We start from the raw sequence: 17746 nt of genomic DNA on the forward strand, positions 1-17746 counted from the left end.
GTTAGACGCTTGAAATTTGGCATGCAGGTACCTTAGTAAACTTAAAGCTTATTTACAACAGGATATTGCAGAATTCCCACGGGAACGGGAGTTAGCGGGAAAAAACATTTGTATGAAAAAATCTAAACCGCGTAAGATAGACGCTTGAAATTTGGCATTCAGGTACCTTAGTAAACTTAAAGCTTAGTTACAACAGGATATTGCAAAATTCCCACGGGAACGGGAGTTAGCGGGAAAAAACATTTGTATGCAAAAATCTGAACCGCGTAAGATAGATGAAGGGGGGGTAAAACGAGATCCACGCGTACGAAGTCGCGGGCGGCCGCTAGTTGACTTATAAAACAGAATCTGATAGCTGTTTACAATTCATAAATTGTATGAAATACAGCAACGAACTTTTCAATAGTGTATCAGTATTATATTCCTGCTTGTATTCTCTGTTATAAACAATACATTTGCATTGTTTAGCGCAAAACCAACGCTACAAAAGATCAGCAAAATTCCACAAAGTATTTTAGGCCCATTTCATTGAAAATATCCGTCAGCCATACTAAGCAGTTGACGTCATCTCTCCGGCGATTAGCAAAGAGCAAATTGAATATCGACTTTACGTCACAAAAATATAGCACACAATCGACTGATTGTAAAAAAACAAGTCGTCTTCCACTTAACCTTTCTATTTAAAGTTGAATTAAAAACGACGATTGTCTCGCTCTTGCATACACGCGATAAGCCTAAGCCAGAGAGAGATAAATTGTTTATTGTTCATGCGGTTTAGACTCGGTTGGCAGAATTGGGGTCATGAAACGTGTTTGAATTTGGAACACAGTGCCGTCCAATGCGGTGCGATGTCGTCCGCTGTTTCGCCATTGGCTCGGGTTCCCGTGTACCACTAACGATTCTTGGAGCCTTAAATCGATAGACTGTCGAGTATTTTAGCGACAGATAAGCGATACTGTCGCTATATTTGTGTTGGCGCGTGTTTTTTGTACGAGGTCCCTGCAAACCCGATAGCTCTCTCGTGTTATTCGTGAATGCATTTTGTGTCGAAAAGATGTCTGGCGTTCGTGCTCTGGAGACATTTTAATACATTTTTAACGTGTGCTATTGTTTTTGGTGTTGTGGCGTGATATAAACTTGAAGGTCAGTGGATTTTGACGTGTTTTCTCGAAACGTGTGATTATTTTGTCGTTTAGTTTCGAATATAGCGTGTCTGGAGTGTCGATAACTCGATTTCCGTGGAATTAGTGTGCGATATCATTATTTGCTGCGTTTGAAATTTGAAATGAGCTCGTAATATACTAAGAAATTGACTATCATGCACTAATGAGTGTATAATTAAGGTATTTTGGCCTGAATTGGTTAATTAATTCGGTTTTTCTTAATAATTAGTGAGTTTTAATTAGACGGCTGTTGTTTACAGTAATTAAGGAAACATTTTGTATATTACCTTATATGTGTGTTGCTATATCCATTCATACTTTGCGATATAATGCTTAATGAAGACAATAAATCTTTAACACTTAGTGCATAAGGCTCAAAGTTGAACTTGATATGATATTACCTTGGTCACGTTAATTGGATAAGATTGTTTGTCCCTTTTTGTCCTGTACCTGATTGGGTATGGTGCCATCTCCCTCTAACTTGTAGAACTTATTTATAGAGGGCCACGGTGCGCCCCTGGGGCGTCCTATATTTAAAAGAGAGATGCCCCTCGAGTCGATAGTTTGTCGACAGTATTCATATCGATAGTGAAATTTGATTAAAATGTAAATTGAATGAATATACGTCATTTTCAATACATTTCTTTTGATGATAAAAGTAAATACATTATTACATATTATGAAATATTATTCTTTCTTATCCTTCTACTTGAAACAAACAATAACATAAATCTCTGCTGGACAATGATTTCACTGAGGCGTGTCAATACTGCAATAATACCTAATAAAATTGATATTTTATGCGCCATGTATTTATTTATCGAATATATTAATTAATCATTAATAGTTTGATTCACGAATCTAACTAAATGCGTATTGTAATTAGTTGAAGTGAAATTTATGCTTGATCACAGAATTTGATATTGTGCTATGCTATGTATTTATACAGGGTGGAATTTTGTAATGCCACTTGGAGGAAAAGTACCCTTTGAATGCAGTTCTATTTCTTTTAAAAAATAAAGGAATGTTTTCCTTGAGAAAAAAATTCTATCTACAATATTAAGAGTACTTTCCCTCCACGTGGCATTACAAAATTCCACCCTGTATAACACTTTTTATCATTAGTGAGACTTAACTCAGGTTTTATTTTACAATTAAGTAGATAATAATGTAATAGCGCTGATGCGAATGTTCACACGAGTGCGTTTTGTTAAGTATGTAACAGCAACAGCTATCAAGCTAGGGCCCTTTCCCACGGCAACCCAGTTCTGCGGGATCCAGTTATGCAGTATTCTGCAAAACTGAGCCCCGATTACGCTAACTTTTAACGTCTCCAATGCAGACGCGCTTCTTCGATTCTGCGATACGATTGGTCAACAACACAACTGACGTCAACTGTTTTGACCAATCGAAGAAACGCGTCTGTATTGGAGACGTTAAAAATTAGCGTCATGTGAACACACAACTGAGGGCCTAGTGTGAGTTTACATTAAACGCGCTCACTAGTGAGCGCGTCAAAAAATGACATTAAATGTATGACGGATTGTACAGCGCCCCTAGCGGGAAACGTTCAAGAACTAAAATTTTCATACTTTTTTATAATTTACGTTTGATGTAAACTCACACTTAGCCCACTGTGTTTCAAAATTCGAATGCCAAATTAGAACGTGGATAGATCGTTCTTTTGCGGGACTCTGCAAAGGGAATGTTCGATAAATCGTATACTATTAAACGGGATCCTGCAAAAAACGGGATGTCTCCTTGGGAAAGAGCCTTTAATGACAGCACATAAAGCACAATCCGTTGGAAATGATCACTGGTTTGCAACCTTATGATAAGTGAATAAGGTTCAAATTATAGTAGTGGACGGGTCGACTCGACTCGACTCTGAGAACTTGAGACTCGAGGAACGCGGGTTCGTACATCGTCCGTCGCCGCTGGAATATCATGGCATTCATGGTGAAGCCAATAATTCTTAAAAAAGTGACATATAAAACTGCTGCAGCTATGCACTGTGGCATCTTATTCAGTATAAAAAGTCCTTGCCTGAAAGAAAGAATGAAAAATGTTTATTCAGATTTCAGTATCACAAATTTCATAATTATCCTGACATTATTAAGGAATTCACATAATTTACCAATTCAACTAAATTAACACTTTAATAAGGGAATTAGGGAACACTTGATCAACATCCAATAGTTCCAAATTTTCCAATTGACTTTGACGTCATAAGTTGATTATTAATGCCATTTCCTTCATATTCCATATTGTAGTCATTCTACGAGATTCGTGCTAATATGGCCTATCGTCTGCACATAAAATCGACGATAGGCCATATTAGCACGAATCTCGTATAATGAATCCAGTGTCAGCCAAAAAAGTATCGATAAAATCCCTGTCACAGTATCCATTTCCAATATTTGACGTCTCAATACAATCGATAACTACGTATTCCCTGCTCAACATCGATATAATAATAATACCTCTACCTGCCCCGTCCCTACGACAAAAAAATGACAAAAACGTCGGCCGCCATTTCTGGGAGATTATTATTCCCACCCAAGTTCTATATACAGCTTTTATAGCCCTTATTTACTTCCTGCTAGAGTCTACATTCGTTCGATATAACTGCATTTGGGTGGCTAGTTTAGGGTGACCTGTGAAACATTTGAATGTGGACCTTATTTGTAAGTCTATAAGGTTTATTCACTTAGGGCTTTTAAATTGGTTTTTTACCCTCTTCGCAGAAAGCATAATGTATGCCGCCAGTGTTTCCAAGCCCTATTTCTTGAATAATTCATTTGGGAATGAAAAAATTATGAATGTGCGAGCGAGACAGACGGTTTATGCAATAGAGTTAGACAAAGATGGCGGTAGACTACCTAGGTCTGAATATTTGATAGGATTATTGAGTTAGTGACACCGATACAAATTTCCTTATGTCAAACAAAATATCACGTGACAAAAACTAGGTCACCCTTTTATGAATGGAATGCTGTCAGTTAACTTTGGTAGTTATCAATTTAGTAATTATTTCGGTAATAAGGAAAATACATCTAAATTAAATTATCCCTATAATGAGTATTAACTCACACAATTTTAAATTAATTTGTTTAAATTGTATCATTATAACATAATAGTGAATTATTTTTTGTAACTTGTGTGTGACAACCCTAACAATTTTTTTACGATTTATGAAAAAAAATTTTTTAGAATCATGTTTTTTTTACCTATGGTTTTGTGTTTGTTTTTCCTTTAACTTTTAACTTGTGTGTGACAACCCTAAGATAATTTTTTATGGATTTTTTTAAATAAAATTTTAAACATTGGTTATTTTTATTTAAAAAATATAGTTTTGTTTTAAAATGTGTTTGTATCAAATTCAAAGTTTTTTTGCCGTCACAAAATCTTTTTTCAAGCCACTTTTTGAATAGGGCGCGCTCGGCGTAGGGAGAAATTGTACACCCCACACGCGAGAGATTCCGGGTTCGATTCCCGCCTGGTCATAGGTGTTGTTGTTTGTTTTTGTTTATCTTTTTAGTTTTGTTATTGATTAGATTTATTATACAGATTTTTTTTTAATAACAGTGCAGCAGTGTTGTAAATGTGTAATATTAAAATTATAATTTCCTTTTTTTAACATTTTAATCAAACCTACGTTTAAAATTTCAAATAATATGAAGATGCATTAACTTATTTTAATAAATAATAATGCAATAATGATATAATTTTATTTTAATGTAGAAATTTGAATTTATGGACTATGGAGGTCTCAATAAAATAATTTTAATTTAATTTACATACAATTATGATTTTTATGTAGTATCAAAGTTATCTTTTTTCTATTTGAGAATTTATTTTTTTGCGACTGTGACTTTTTTTACATTTGTTTTTTTTTGCGATTGTGATTTTGTGACGTATAGACAGGTGTAGTATTTCACATGAAAGGAACCCCGATTCACCCCTTCGATTCTCGTTTAAACAATTTAATTCCAGGCCTTTCAAATTACATATTACGAATGCGACTATAGCCCAAACGGTTTAGCATTGGTTCCCAAAGTAAAGAAACACTTTTTTGGATTACAATCTAGATTAAAACTGTATTTATTGTTGGTTGTAAATGTACCTTGTTGATTGTACTCTGTATGTGTTTTTTGTATAAATTAAAATAAAAATAAAGTGTGGGGCGCGCCCCCCAGGGGAGGCGCAACGACCTTTAAAGGGGGGTGCGGGCCATCTGTGTACAAAACCTGCGACCGCTGAGAGAATGCATTCCAGACTGCTCGATACGACCAATAAAATTAAATAATCTTGACTGGAGGAGGGGGGGGCGCGGAATTTTTGTATAATCGAAACGGGGCGCGTCTCAAATAAGTTTGGGAACCAATGGTTTAGGGTCATCATAACAGACTTATCAACTCGGAAAGGGATCAAAATACAGTATCGGCTTTCGCGAGCTGTCATCGCGTTTCGCGCGCTGTCATTGCGTTTCGCGCGCTGTCATCGCGTTTCGCGCGCTGTCATCGCGTTTCGCGCGCTGTCATCGCGTTTCGCGCGCTGTCATCGCGTTTCGCGCGCTGTCATTGCGTTTCGCGCGCTGTCATTGCGTTTCGCGCGCTGTCATCGCGTTTCGCGCGCTGTCAACCGCGAGGCGAGGCGTTTACGTTACGGTGTGCGTTGCAGCATTGCTGCTTTTACTATTGGCCTAGCACTTAACTGACTCAATGCTTGAGGTGTTTTTGTAACGTTAAACGTCATCACAACTTCAGATGTGCTTCAGAATAGGCTAGTTTCCTAAAAAAATTTTTTTAGTCCGTCATGTTTAATATCAAAAAATATTGGACACATATATTTTTATTTGTCAATCTAACAAATAATTACATAGTTATGGTGCGTTGAAGTTCCGCACGACGTCACAACGTGCGGCACTTTTATGCACGCATTGACGTCACGGGCCTCTTCTTATGAATTTTGGCGCGCTTTATCTCTTTCAATTTTCATTAGTTTGAAAAAGTGAAAAATACGTGTATCTAGAGTATTTGATAAGTTAACTGACGGACTAATTAAAACTCTTGCTTTTTGACCCAGGAACATCCCTATTGTATGCTCTGTGACTGTCACGTCATAATAATGTCAATGTCACCCCTCCCGTGCCGTTCCCATACCTCAGGCTCTAACTGTGTTAAAAGCGTTAGGCGTGGTTAGGCCTATTAGCAGAGATATAACTACTTGAGAGTTTGGCGACTTCGCTCTTTTGTACTTAGATTAGTCGAAGAAGGACTTATCCCTTGGAAGAAAACGTATCACATATCACTATTTATTAATGTAGTTTTTGGCTAGTGAATTAATTTTTAAAATAAGAATGGTAGTTTTAGAGATAACCTGTCACAAACATTTAATTTTGTTGTAAGATCAAAGCCTGTTTCATTTTATTCTTAGCGAGGGCATTATTTAAATTAATTGTTCATCATCATCACCATCATCAGGTCATTTAGTATCCACTACGGGAGCACGACCCTCTAATTTACCAGAGCAAATGGAGGATTTGGCCTACACTCCCCACGCTGGCCAGACGGGCTGGGGAGGCCTGATGTACGCGTATTTGTCCCTTAGTCGCCTTTGTATTCTATTGTAAATACTTTCTTTTTAATGTTAAATAAAGATACCCTTTCTTCTAGATAAGGGATGTTCATCGGAACACCTTTTGTTTAACAGTGACAGATCAGTTCAAGGTTGAAGTGATTTTATTGTTAGGTAAAATATTATGGCCAAGTGCGAAAGGGTTGTAGCGTCGTAAAAATTGCGCAGGGTTTCATAGTTACCAATTTGCATAAATCTACCTATTACAATTTAATTAAATTTTCATTTAAAAATGTCTTGCGTGTGCGATGTTAGGTATTATTTAAAAAAAAAACAATGGTTTACTTATTTTTTGTAGGTAGATATGCGTCACAAGTTTTTTTATTAAACTTACTTTACTGTATGCTATATTTTTTAAATATTTTCTAAATAATTATTAAACTAATTAATAAATTATTTAATATAATTGTTTCAGATGCAACAGCCAATAGCACAACATGATCAGATTGCGTAAGTAATAATATTAGAATTGATTTATTTTTTAATAATAATAAAAAATAAAAATCGACGAATCGAAAAGTAGGTAGGTACTAAAAAGTAGAAAAATAAATGCATTTTTTATATTGGATAAGTACTTGGACGAATATTGGATATAATGATCCATGATTGATTTATTTTCGGAGTAGCTTCCGGCATGCCAAAAGCCGGTAGCTTTAAAGTTTAAAAAATACTTCTAACGTTGACACTATCCTTTTTATTCAGAGCACAACAAGCGCAACAGCAGATGGTGCTATGCCCCGTCCGTCTGGTGTACGAGACGCAGATATTAGTCCAACCAGGTAACTCAGAAATATGTACGATACTTAGATTCTTTCACTTATCCCCATTAAACCCTGTCATTTTCTTCTTCGTCTATTTTCTTCCACAAATCCGCATTTGGTGAGACAAATGAATGGGTATTTGTAGAATAGTCACAGTCCGCCATTGAAAGGGCAGGTCAATGGGGAGAAAGGGACTATTCCCACCTCTCTTACTGCCACCGCTGCAACTCCTGTGTAGCCAGGATTTACAACTTGACCGCTAATAAAAAAAAACAACCAGTGAAGGTCAAGTTCAATGGGGAGAAGTGGAAAATCTCGATCCAAAGCTCCTCTATCCTACTGGGCACTCTGGCCTCATGCCTAGGTCTCCACCCCTAAGGCCTCAGCCTCGAACTTAGCGGGCAGCGGGGCGGGAGCGGCGGCGGCGCTGGAGCGGGGCGGGCAACGCAGACCCGTTCTCGAAACAAGCGGGCAGCTCGCGCGGCGCTTTAGCGGTGAAGTGTTGTGTTCGGGGTTGTGTTGTCGAGATATTTGTTTTTATTCGCAAACGAAATGTCTGAACAACGGCGACAATTTTATTTCGATTCAAATTTATTCCTAACGCTCGATTTATTGTGGGCAAAAGAAGGAGTGCGCTGCCCGCTCGTTGCCCGCTCCCTCGCCGCTGCCCGCTCGTTGCCCGCTGCCGCCCCGCTGCCGCGCCGCTGTTTTCGAGAACCGGTCTATTTGATTTTACGCATAAGATCCTGCCGCTCCCGCGCCGCCGCCGCCGCCGCCCCGCTGCCCGCTAAGTTCGAGGCTGAGGCCTAAGGCTCGACGCCTAAGGAGGCTCTCTCCTGCTCAAAAAAAAATAGTAACCTGTAAATACTAGCAGTAAAACTGGCTGTTTCTTGTGCTTGATCCTTAAATGCCCTGAGCCCCCAGTATGTTAAATGCCAATGCTATTAGTTCAACAGTTTTTGGAATATTTGCACATTAAATGAATCCTCAATTCATTGTTTCAGGAGACCAAATCCAGCCCAATCAGACTTTATTTATAAACCCCCAGAACACTCCACCATGGGCGCAAAACCGACCGCCGCAAAACCCTGTTTACTACGTCCAGCAGTTTGGCAACAACATCGTGCCAATTCAACAACCTATAGACCAAAACCAGCTATTCCTTCAACAATACCAGAACTATCAACAGATAATCCCCCAGCAAATGGTCCAAAACCCTCAAGAGAACAGACCAAATCAGATACAGATACCAATGATGCAAAACATGCTGACCAACTTCCAGACGAATATTGGACAAAATATACAACTGCAAGATAGAGGCTTACAACAGGCAAACTTTGCGCAAACACATCCAAACATTGGCGCTACTGTCCAAATGCCTGCTCACACACAGATCAATTTGGCCAATAACATGATAAGGCAGAACGAAACTACTGTACCTAATACTACTCAAGCGCAGCAACAAAGTCAAACTCCGAGAGTAGAAGTGAAGCCAACGTATCAACAAGGTAACTTTAGTCAAATTAACCAGCCGCAAATGACTAGGCCTCAGTCTCAAGTATTAACAGTAAACCCAATGCAGAATATACCTCAGACGATCAATATCCAAACGTTTGGCCAAGGGGTTAATAGGCCAATTAAAACCGAAGCTAGTTCCCAAGTGTCAATGCCAACGTTTGTGAACGCTGCAAACACCCAAATAACGAGGATAAGAAAAGTCGCGCCAACACACAATGTGAATAAAATTAACCCGCCAAACCCTGGCGTGAGGAGTGTGATGAGCCAGGCTTATAGACCCATTCAGCCAAGGCCACATCATCAGCAACAACAACAAAAACAACAGCAACACGCTCAACAGCAGACTCAACAACAAATGCAGCAGCAACATCAGAAGCAGCAGCAGCAGAATCAGCAACAACAACAACAACAGCAGCAGCAGCAGCAGCAACAACAGCAGCTTCATCAGCAACAACAACAGCATCACCAGCAGCAACAACAACAGATGCAACAACATCAACAACAGCAGATGCAACAGCAACAAAGTTACAGGCATCATTTACCTATAATTCCCATGGGGTTACAAGCTCATAATAGCACACAAAACATGCTTAACAACCAAAACATGAATGTAAATTCTAATATACCAGCCACTCAAACTAATAATGTACATATACCAATAATGCCGATGCAGACGCAAAACACTATTAGACCAGAAGAAAACAACAGGAAAAGAAAAAGCGAATCTCCTGATGAGATTCACAAGAAAATGGCAGCTATACAAGTTAACGCGAATAATATGCCAGTGAAACATATAAGTATTGTGTCGACAGATGCAGGAACTAACACAACTCCTGTATCAAAGAAAGGAGAGCAGTTACTGAGCATGTCTATATTGTTTTATAATAATGAAAAGCCATCAGAACCGAGAGACATAACAAAATTAATACAGAGCGTTCAGAACGCCATCAAAATTGATAAAGTCAATATGGTTAAACCGACCGAAGAGAAAAAAGACGCTTCATGTAATACGAGTGATAAAGATAAATTAATAAGAAACACTGTCTTCACACAAGCTAGGGGTCGAGTTTTAACTGACAAAGAACAGAATACCATCCCAAGTGAAATAACAATCACTCTGAAAGAAGACCCAACATGTAGTCAAGTGAAACCACCAGTAGAAGAATCACAAGTGAAAATTGAAAAGGTGAAACTAGAACCTGAAAGTCCTTTTAAAGTTCCCAAGGCTGTTCCGAGAGAAATACCAAAGGAGGTCAAGGTTGAACCTGATAATACGAGTAATAAGCCGTTTAAAATAACCAATCTAGTTAAAAACGACAAGAGTGGGAGTAAAGTAGAATCGAAAGAGAGGGATATGGATGTATCCCTGAATACGACTAATAATAAAGGCATGTTTCCAATGGGCAAGTGCGAGCAGGAGAAAGACTTCATTCTGACACACGTTTTGGACGGCATTGTGATTCAGGAATCAAATGTTGCTTTTCCCGTAAGTTATCTAGTTATCTATTTTTCATTAGATCGTTGCCAATTTCCTTTACAAATCTCCTTAAAGTAAATCTCGATTCAATCTCATAGATTCTGTCCTGTAATTGGTCTGTCAGGAATGCTCAGTTCTGCAGCTTTTGCTGTAAGAAAAATAAGGCGTCCAACTGATATTTAAACGCAAGATTATTGTACCTATACTTTAGTTACTTTCATAGTTTACATTTGACATATTAATATTTAATTAGAACCAAATTAAAAGCCATAATCTATGCTTGATACTACATCGAGTATTGAGATTTGTTCCAAACACCAAAGTTTTTCAAGTACAGTCAAATCAAATCAGATTATAAGTACATTTTTATTTCAAAATTGCTACTATCCTATCTAGACACGCGGTAGCGTGTCAAGCCAAGTTCAAGCAAAGGAACTGGCTAGCCAGCGCCGAGTGAAATTACTTAATACAACTACTTAAGGCCAAAATGACAAGCTTGATAATAATATGCTATCTGCACAAAATAACGATTTACCATTTTCAGATTCGAGAACCACTAACAAGGAGAATTGTCCACCAACCTCAACTTAACAATGAAAGAAAAACAAGGAATAGAAGTAAACATGCCAAAGAAAAGAAAGAGACGGCGAAAGTTGAAGAAAAAACAGCGAAAGTAGAAGAAAAAGAACCACCCAAAACAGAGAAGAATGATGATGAAAACAAGCCTCCTCCAGTCGCGGAAAGAGTTCCAGAGGTTGCTCCAGAAGAAAATGCAGAAGGAGTCCCGCAAGGAGGTATGTTATGTCCTGAATTATAAATGATATTATTCTTCTGCTAAGACTAAAGAAATGTTATTTTTGTTAACTATTTGTAGAGTATAATATTTTCAAAAAGTTATTTTGTTGCTTAATACTTTGTATTGTGATTTGTGACTTGATTGATTGTAGACAACGAATTGTAATCACCAGTGTCAATGGCTTTATGAAAATCATTTAGACAGATTTTGTTTAAGTATAGTTTTTAGTCAAAATTTGCCTACTACTTCACTAATTTCGTTCGTTCGTTTCAGTCAAATGACGTCCACTGCTGGACAAAGGCTACTACACTATTTTACTACCTTTGAAACATATCTAACTAATAAAACTAATAAAAATCTTCAACTTTCTTTTCAGATTTGGACAATCCGTTCGCAAATATCACTCCAACAACTCTCAAATCTTGGGGGGTAAGTTAGTTCAATTACATATTATTATAAAAACAATACCTAAAACTGTTGCTATTTTTAGAAGTGTTATTTGATAACTCGGTCCCACTAAAAAAAACTTTATGAGTTTAATGGACTGTTATACAAAAATATTATCCAATGATTTTTCTTCACAGACCTCAGAGTTAGCGGCCCACCTCTCAAAACACAAATGGAACGAAGCTGCGGTCCTCTTCGAAGACCACGAGATCGACGGGGAATCTCTTTTCTTGGTCTCCAAGTCCCAACTCCAAACCATAGGCATCAAGGAAAACCAGGCCGAAATAATATGCGCGTTCGTGAAAAGCTAGCAACAGGTTATTTAGTTAGGTTAGGTTAGGTTATTCGATTTTTGAATTGTAAATGTTTTTAAACTCATGACTGTTTAGGTATACGACCTATTGTATCATAGATACATTTTATCTATATTTTATGCTGTGGAGAAAGCATTTTGGACGATAAATTATTATGATTTTAGATAGGTAGATAGGTGTCAATTGAACACGTGGAAATCAAAAACAAAAATACATTTCGGTCAATATTGGACTGATCTTGGTCACTGTGCATTTAAAATTATGAAAAGATTACTTACATTTTGGGATGATGCACGATTTATTTTGTGATTTTAATTTTATTGTATTCGGGAACGCAGGGAAAGGGATGAATGTGCGGTGTTGCCAGTTGAAAAAAAAATGGAAAGTTGTGTACTAAATTGTATTTTACTGGCAGTCTGAGAATACCAGTCTCAGTTTTATTCTATATTTTATATTTTTTTAATTGTAAGATTCACAGTGAGACTCGCTTAGGTAATTTCTTTTTTTCCTGACAACTTCAGGTTTTAAAACAGGACAGGACATTATTTAAGAATCTGATGGCTAGCATAAATTTTAGTTTTTCTTTTAATTTTACAAAATCACCGTCAGTGTTCTAATTTTTAATATAATTTAAATATCAATAAGTGTCTTGATTTTAATACAAATGTGAGTTAGACTTCAATTAATGATTATTTAATTTTCTGTGTATAAATATTAAGGGGCTATAGCAAATGTATTAATAGCAAATTATGTAGATAATAATTTGGTAATTTTAGTTGGTCAAGCATTTATACAAATGAAAAATTTCAATAAATGTGTATTTAAATGTTTTGGTTGAGTTATTTTTTTATCAGAATTCATTCAGTTGGAGTGGAGTTTACTTCGCTGTTATTGTCTTCTACTGGTAGAGATTTGCCTCGGCCGACCTGGAAGTTCTCAGGACTCAGGTTCGATGCTGGAAAAATAATTTACTGATCACATATTAAAGATCCTCTCATCTCCCATATTTTTCAAGTAAGGTAAATACTGTGTAAGGAGTTTTGATCTAACTTACGCTCGATAAGCCCAAATAAAATGACAAAAATAAGACTGTCGTTAAACCAAATAAACATATAATCCAAAATATAAGTAAATAAAAACAAAACATACAAAAAATAAAAGTTACCAATAGAAAAACAACTGACCATTTTTACACAACACTAATTTCTCTTCGTAGTCTTTCCCATAAAATTTACAACTTGCGCGAAAGGCGCGAACTTACCCCTTCTAACCCTTTTTTTCATCCCCAACTCTTGGAGTACATCGTCCGATTCTGCTACAGAAGAATCCATGTTTTTCGACGCGATTTCTTCGGAATAATCTTCGCTTTCGTTCTTCTCTGAATCGGAGGCGTCTCTGTACTTTCTATAATCTACTTTGCTTCTAGCCTGTGCTGGGTCTCTTCTGTATTTCATTTCTGGCGAGAATTTGGCGTGGTCAGGCTGCTGGCACATGAGGGTTTCGTAAAAGAAGCGGTCGGCTCGCCCTTCGGCCTTCGGTCTCTTGCCATCATCATCAGAACTTTCGTTTGACGAATGCAGCTGGGGAGATCCTGGTGCCGACTTCTTGTGGGCTCTTGGACTGAAAGAGAAGTTTGGTTATAACGGTGGATTAAAATAACTCAACGCTAGACTGTTCAAAGTCATCTTATATTAGTAATGGCTGATAACTTCTGAGCTGATCAAATGCAGAACAGTCGTTAAGGAAGCACACCAAGTAACCATCCCAACTACCAATATTATAAATGTGAAAGTAACTCTGTCTGTCTGTCTGTCTGTCTGTCTGTCTGTTACGCTTTCCCGCTTAAACCTCGCAACCGATTTTGATGAAATTTGGCATAGAGATAGTTTGAAAGAAAGAACATAGGATAGTTTTTATCCCGGTTTTTGAAACAGGGACGCGCGCGATAAAGTTTTTCTGTGACAGACAAAATTCCACGCGGGCGAAGCCGCGGGCGGAAAGCTAGTGCTCTTTATAAATGCGCTTGTACATAGATAATTTTATTTTTATGTGACGTGCAGCATTTTGACACCCTTTGCCAGCAGGCAAGAGCAATCATTCTTCGAGACACCAAATTATCATGCGTTGTCTGTCCTACAAACCCAGTTGATGCCACATAATAGCACTATAAAGTACCTTTGTTGGAGATTTCAACCTTCTTGTGACACAATCTGAACCTAATAAGGATAAGCAAGAGCTAACAAGGGAACAGTTTTGGAATTCACAGCCCTAGCTATATAATGTTATCTCTTACACTCGTTTAGTATCTCCCGCGACCAGGCCGGGGCGAGGGGATGGCGGTGCGAAGGCGCCTGGTGGACCTGCTTCATCGCCTCCGACAGCCTGTAAGTAATCATTTCGTATAGGCATAGGTATATTAAATACAGATGATTCGAAGATTCTTCGTTCGTTCGTTTCAGCCAAATGACGTCCACTGCTGGACAAAGGCCTCCCCCAAGGATTTTCACAACGACTGGCCGCATCCAGGTACTTCCAGCGACCTTCACCAGATCGTCAAATGTAAATGTTAGTTTTTAAAGGTGCTATATTGCAGGTATTGCATATTGATGCAAATATTTATTGAAATAGTCTGATATCGATATGCTGTCGGCTGAACCTATGTTAGTTTGGCCCATGTCCTACGAACGATTGCAAAATCTTTGTATACTGAAACCTTTTTAGATACCTACCTTATTTCCAAGATGGAAGAAACAATGCGTGATCCTATCCACGTCAGCCCAAGCCACGATGTATCGCGCCATGGTGAGAGGGATCTTCGGCAGGAAGTTGGAATGGAACTTGCCCTGGCAGTAGATGGTGATCACATCCGTGTCCTTTATCTCGAAGATGATGCGGAAGAGCGTGCCTGGAGAGAATTAATCCAGTTATCTTCAGGAATAAATCTCAGTGACGCTATTTTTTTCAAGCGTAGCTAGAAGTGCAGGAAAATAGGCAGAAAGTTATAGAGCAGGACCATTTAGTTAACTAGAGCATACTTACTCGTAAATATGTAGGTAGAAGCCACTCACTGGACCTTTTATAAGGCAAATAATAGCTACTTATAGCCCTGTATGAAACAGGTAATAATAGACATTGAACATGTTAGGCAATGCCGTAGAACAGCGCCTGACGTTATTTAAACAGATTAGGCGCACACATACAGTTAGGACAGTTAGTTTGTTGAAGTCGATTAAAATAACATAACTCAAGCGTCAGCTGCTATGGGTTTGTAAGGATGATGAGGAGGGATGTAGCAATGACTTCTTCATCTCCTTTCGTCCTTCCGACACTAGGAAATCAAGTAGGCACTCACCAGGCACAAACATGTTATAGTTGGTGTCGTAATTCCCGCTGCCGATCCAGATGCCGTTCTTGCGAGAGAGGGAGATGATGTTGTCCCGGTGGAACCGCACGTCGAAGTGGAGCACCACGTCGCGCGGCTCCTCCCCCTCTTGAGCGCAGAGGTTCACCGACATCCTGCAGAAAGTATTCAAAACAACTTTTACAAAAGTATAAAATCGGCAAGACCTGGAGCCAGTTCAAACGCGAAACTCAAGACCGAACGCGATGGAGGACTGTTGTGGACGCCCTCTGCCCCATCTAGGGGACATAGGACCTTAAATCAAGTCTATAAAAGCATGCAGGCCTTTTTCAGGGAACCTATACACGTCCCACAGTGATATGCCCTACCACCACTTCGGGACAACATTATTTTAGGAAAAATATGTAGGTTAATATTTGAAATGCTAGTTTCGAGCAAGGTATTGCTAGAGGTGTGTACCTACTCCAAGTCCTGGTTGATATACAATATATAGGTGTGAAATAGAATAGAATAGAATAATTGTTTATTTGCATAAAACATGGTATACAGTGTATTGACTTCTTTTTATTTTGGCTGATTAAGTAGTCGTAATTATTTTAGGCTATGCCTGTCATATTGACTCAACCAGGAATCGAACCTGGGACACGAATTACTTGATTACCACTATGACGTCACGTTCAGTTAGTAGTTCCCAAATCTCTACTGGCTTACTTTCTCGCATTCTCCTTGATTTTGCCGCCGATCTCGATTCTGTCTCCAACTTTGAGGAGACTCGGTATGTTCGCCGTAAAAACCGGCATTCTGACCGCAAACACGTTTTATTTTTATTCTTATTGGCCCCCGCTACACCTAAGTCAGGGCCGATAATGTTTATTGACATTTTGAACGAGGAATTTATGCATTACACCAATTTCTAAGTATTGTTTAGATGATTTTTAGGTTTGCAAATATTACGAAATTATGACACTTGAGTTGGTTAGGGTGACAGCTTTCTTCTTTCACCATAGTTCATCATCCATCAAGAAGTTTAAAAACTTGTGAGATAATGGGCCTCTTTTAAATTTTAAATTAGTATGCAATAATTAATATTTGTGTTTATGGCAACATTAGAACTGTCAGTAGTCTTTTGACGTGTGGCTGTAGGTAGGTTCTACTAAATGAAATAGGTTGGGTAGGTTCAAATTGCATTTCTGGGACAAATTATTCATGTCATGTCAATTATTATTAACGTATTTAATATTTTTGGCATGGGAATTCATCTAATGAACCATTAAGGGATGGCTAATTAATCTAGTTTCCTGATTACAGCGAGATAATATACAAAACGGAGCAAACCTTCTGTTCTTCTTCCCATTGGAACCACAGAATTATCCACAGATATGGATAGATGCAGCATGTGTCAAAAATTGTATGAAGCCGAGCGTGCCACTTTTTAAACGTCATTAGTGTCATTTTAGCGAATTTTAGTGATTGCCGCAACGTAAAAGTAATCGTATCATCGTACTGCATTCGCAAAGTCATCGAATGATATCGTGTGACTCGATTCCAAAATTAATTAATTCCGATAAAACTGATAATTTGTTAAATACAAAACTAAAAGCATCTTTATATACCTTTTTAAAATAAAGTAATACTTACAAATCGTCAAATCTCGTTATTTTTTTTACCCTACCAGCGTTTCAAGACATAAAGTCAAGTGCATGAATACATGGATCAGTGTGTGTCTTATTGTTATGAGTAAGTACGGTTCCTTGGGATCGGTATGAGTGCACCACATACAGGGACCATGGTTTTAACTCTTAAGAGTACATCGCAGGATATGTATTAAAAACAATGCTACTTTATACTTCTTCTACTGCTACTTTATTCTAATTAATTATTTGCTACTTGTGCTGTTAATTACAATTCTCATTCCGTAAATAATATCTTCTTTCTACTGTGTTCGTACTACTGTTCTCGTAAAATCATCGTAACCGATTGTTGTAATCGGATTACATGAACATCACTCGACCATGTATGTCCATTTGGACATATCGGAATGGCACGCTTTGACGATCAACTTGCTGTATCTATTCTAATCCATATCTGTGGAATTATCAATACCACCAACTTATCTATGAGTATCGGCGAAAAGAAGAACTAAAGGTTTTAAATAAATTAATTCAAAATCATTGAACAGATCAAAGTTGTTTTATTTTATTAACAAAGTTTGTAATGTATTTATGTAATCAGTTAAGTATAAACTTAATTTACTGCATAAAAATCCTAA

The 17746-nt window shown here is 37.9% G+C and overlaps 2 protein-coding genes across 3 annotated transcripts; one reads left to right on the forward strand and one right to left on the reverse strand.

The window, feature by feature from the left end:
* Positions 1–845: 845 nt before the first annotated feature.
* On the forward strand, positions 846–12707 carry LOC114353796 (myb-like protein K). Its single transcript, XM_028305909.1, has 7 exons — positions 846–1143; positions 7219–7253; positions 7506–7582; positions 8569–10568; positions 11104–11353; positions 11732–11784; positions 11940–12707. The coding sequence occupies exons 2-7, from the start codon at positions 7219–7221 to the stop codon at positions 12111–12113; spliced, it is 2589 nt and encodes an 862-aa protein (XP_028161710.1). The 5' UTR covers positions 846–1143; the 3' UTR covers positions 12114–12707.
* Positions 12564–16497, reverse strand: LOC114353797 (uncharacterized). Of its 2 annotated transcripts, XM_028305910.1 has the most exons (6): positions 16189–16497; positions 15469–15632; positions 14846–15021; positions 14410–14498; positions 13378–13736; positions 12564–13071 (listed from the first exon to the last, which is right to left on the reverse strand). In XM_028305910.1, exons 1-6 carry the CDS (start codon positions 16275–16277, stop codon positions 12974–12976), a joined length of 975 nt encoding a protein of 324 aa, XP_028161711.1. In that variant the 5' UTR covers positions 16278–16497; the 3' UTR covers positions 12564–12973. The 2 variants fall into 2 exon arrangements, with proteins under 2 accessions (XP_028161711.1, XP_028161712.1); XM_028305911.1 differs by lacking the exon at positions 12564–13071 and having other exon boundaries at positions 13316–13736.
* Positions 16498–17746: the final 1249 nt, after the last annotated feature.

The sequence above is a fragment of the Ostrinia furnacalis genome, unplaced genomic scaffold, assembly GCF_004193835.3.
Source record: "Ostrinia furnacalis isolate ACB-3 unplaced genomic scaffold, ASM419383v2 OfSCF1808, whole genome shotgun sequence".
Classification (NCBI taxonomy): Eukaryota; Metazoa; Arthropoda; class Insecta; order Lepidoptera; family Crambidae; genus Ostrinia; species Ostrinia furnacalis.

Coding starts and splice junctions, on each gene's coding strand:
- LOC114353796 (XM_028305909.1), top strand. CDS start 7,219: ATGCAACAGCCAATAGCACAACATGATCAGATTGC. Junction 7,583..8,568: donor GCAGATATTAGTCCAACCAG/GTAACTCAGAAA, acceptor TCATTGTTTCAG/GAGACCAAATCCAGCCCAAT. Junction 11,354..11,731: donor AGAAGGAGTCCCGCAAGGAG/GTATGTTATGTC, acceptor CTTTCTTTTCAG/ATTTGGACAATCCGTTCGCA.
- LOC114353797 (XM_028305910.1), bottom strand. CDS start 16,277: ATGCCGGTTTTTACGGCGAACATACCGAGTCTCCTCAAAGTTGGAGAC. Junction 15,022..15,468: donor CTATAACATGTTTGTGCCTG/GTGAGTGCCTAC, acceptor AATTCTCTCCAG/GCACGCTCTTCCGCATCATC. Junction 13,072..13,377: donor GAAAAAAAGGGTTAGAAGGG/GTAAGTTCGCGC, acceptor TTATTTTTCCAG/CATCGAACCTGAGTCCTGAG.